The sequence below is a fragment of the Myotis brandtii genome, unplaced genomic scaffold, assembly GCF_000412655.1.
Source record: "Myotis brandtii unplaced genomic scaffold, ASM41265v1 scaffold208, whole genome shotgun sequence".
Classification (NCBI taxonomy): Eukaryota; Metazoa; Chordata; class Mammalia; order Chiroptera; family Vespertilionidae; genus Myotis; species Myotis brandtii.
In genome coordinates this window covers 5,437,956-5,439,346 of record NW_005357764.1, presented here as the reverse complement: position 1 = coordinate 5,439,346, position 1,391 = coordinate 5,437,956, and the positions used below count along the sequence as shown (strand labels likewise).

The 1,391-nt window shown below is 58.2% G+C and overlaps 1 protein-coding gene across 1 annotated transcript in view; it reads left to right on the top strand.

Annotated features, from left to right (window-relative positions):
• The window catches only part of FSTL4 (follistatin-like 4), a 328,791-nt gene that overhangs the window by 325,753 nt on the left and 1,647 nt on the right, over positions 1–1,391 (top strand). Inside the window, exon 16 of the mRNA XM_005865624.2 lies at positions 1,252–1,385. Within this exon, the coding sequence (XP_005865686.1) occupies positions 1,252–1,385 (134 nt within the window). The remainder of the gene's footprint in view (positions 1–1,251; positions 1,386–1,391) is intronic.

The window sequence follows — 1,391 nt, the reverse complement described above, 5'->3', positions numbered from 1 at the left end:
GCCTGGGGAAGAGCCTCTAATGTGGTTCTAAATGGGGGCGCCCCCTCAGAGCAGCTGAATTCAGCTGGGAGTCGTGCAAATGCAAGGACTCAGCAGCCCCTGTGTGTGGCTTTCACATTAAAGTTCCTTAGAAGAGTGGGTTTTCTTCCTGCTCTGTCCATGCTCTGGCTCTTTAAGGATGCTTCATAGATGCTCTAAAGCAGGCATCCTCAAACTACGGCCCACGGGCCACATGCGGCCGGCCGAAAACATTTATCCGGCCCGCCGGGTGTTTTTGCCGCCGCTGCCTGTCCTGCTTAGCAGCCAACTCGTCCTGGGCCCGCAGTGCCCATGTGTGGAATGTCTGAGGGACAGTGAACTGGCCCCCTGTTTAAAAAGTTTGAGGACCTCTGCTCTAAAGTGAGCCTTGTCCCCACTCTGAGGCACCGCTATTCGAGGGGAAGTCGTGAAGCGATTTTCCTCTTCCTGCAGGGTGATGAGTGTCAGAACGCCTCCAGAGCAAAGGGGAGGCCTGCCTGGAGCCACACCTTTTACTATCGAGGCATTTCAGGGAGTCCAAATGTGAGCTGCTACCACCCACTGAGCTCTTCCACCAAAGCTTCCTCTTAGATTTGATCCTCCCCAAAGCCCTCCAAGGAACAACCTCTTTAGATTCCCGGAGGCTCAGAGGGGAAAGCAAGGGCCCCAGGCCCTGCGGCTGGCGGGGCCCTCAGCAGCATCAGGCCTTCTGGCTCCAAAGGTGAAAAACGCCTCTCGGCCCCCTGCCCACCAGCATCATGTACGTGGCCGGAGAGGGGCTGCCCTTCCTGTTCCCGGGAGAGGGGACACTCTTAGGAAACCTGGGCTTCACTGAATCTGAGTCCTCCAATCCCAACTCACCAGTTAGTCCAGAACCCAGCGGGGACGCACGCTGTCCTTTCCCTGCAGGCACAGGCCACCCCTTCCCAGCTGGCACGAGGCCTCAGGGAGACGCAGTGGCAGGCACCTTTACCCTCCCGTGCCATTTCTAACCATGAGTGCATGCACGACAGCGTCTGACCCGGAACCTTGGTAATGCTCTTCCTGCTGGAGATCGCAGATGAGTCACTTAGGAAGCCGCCCCCTGCAGAATGGCAGACCTTCCCCAGGGGCTGTCAGGTCCCTGAAGGCTTGTGATAGAGGGACAGAGAAAGGCTGCAATCCTGAGAGAGGAATGACAGATCCCCGACCCCGAAAGGCCTCTGACCTCTGACCTCAGTTCTCCCCTCCCAGGTTCGGCTTCATCTTCAACAAGTCTGACCCTGCAGTTCACAAGGTGGACCTGGAAACGCTGATGCTCCTCAAGACCATCCGGCTGCAGCGGCACGGCTGCCTGCCGCAGGCCATGGCCCACACCCACCTGGGCGGCTACT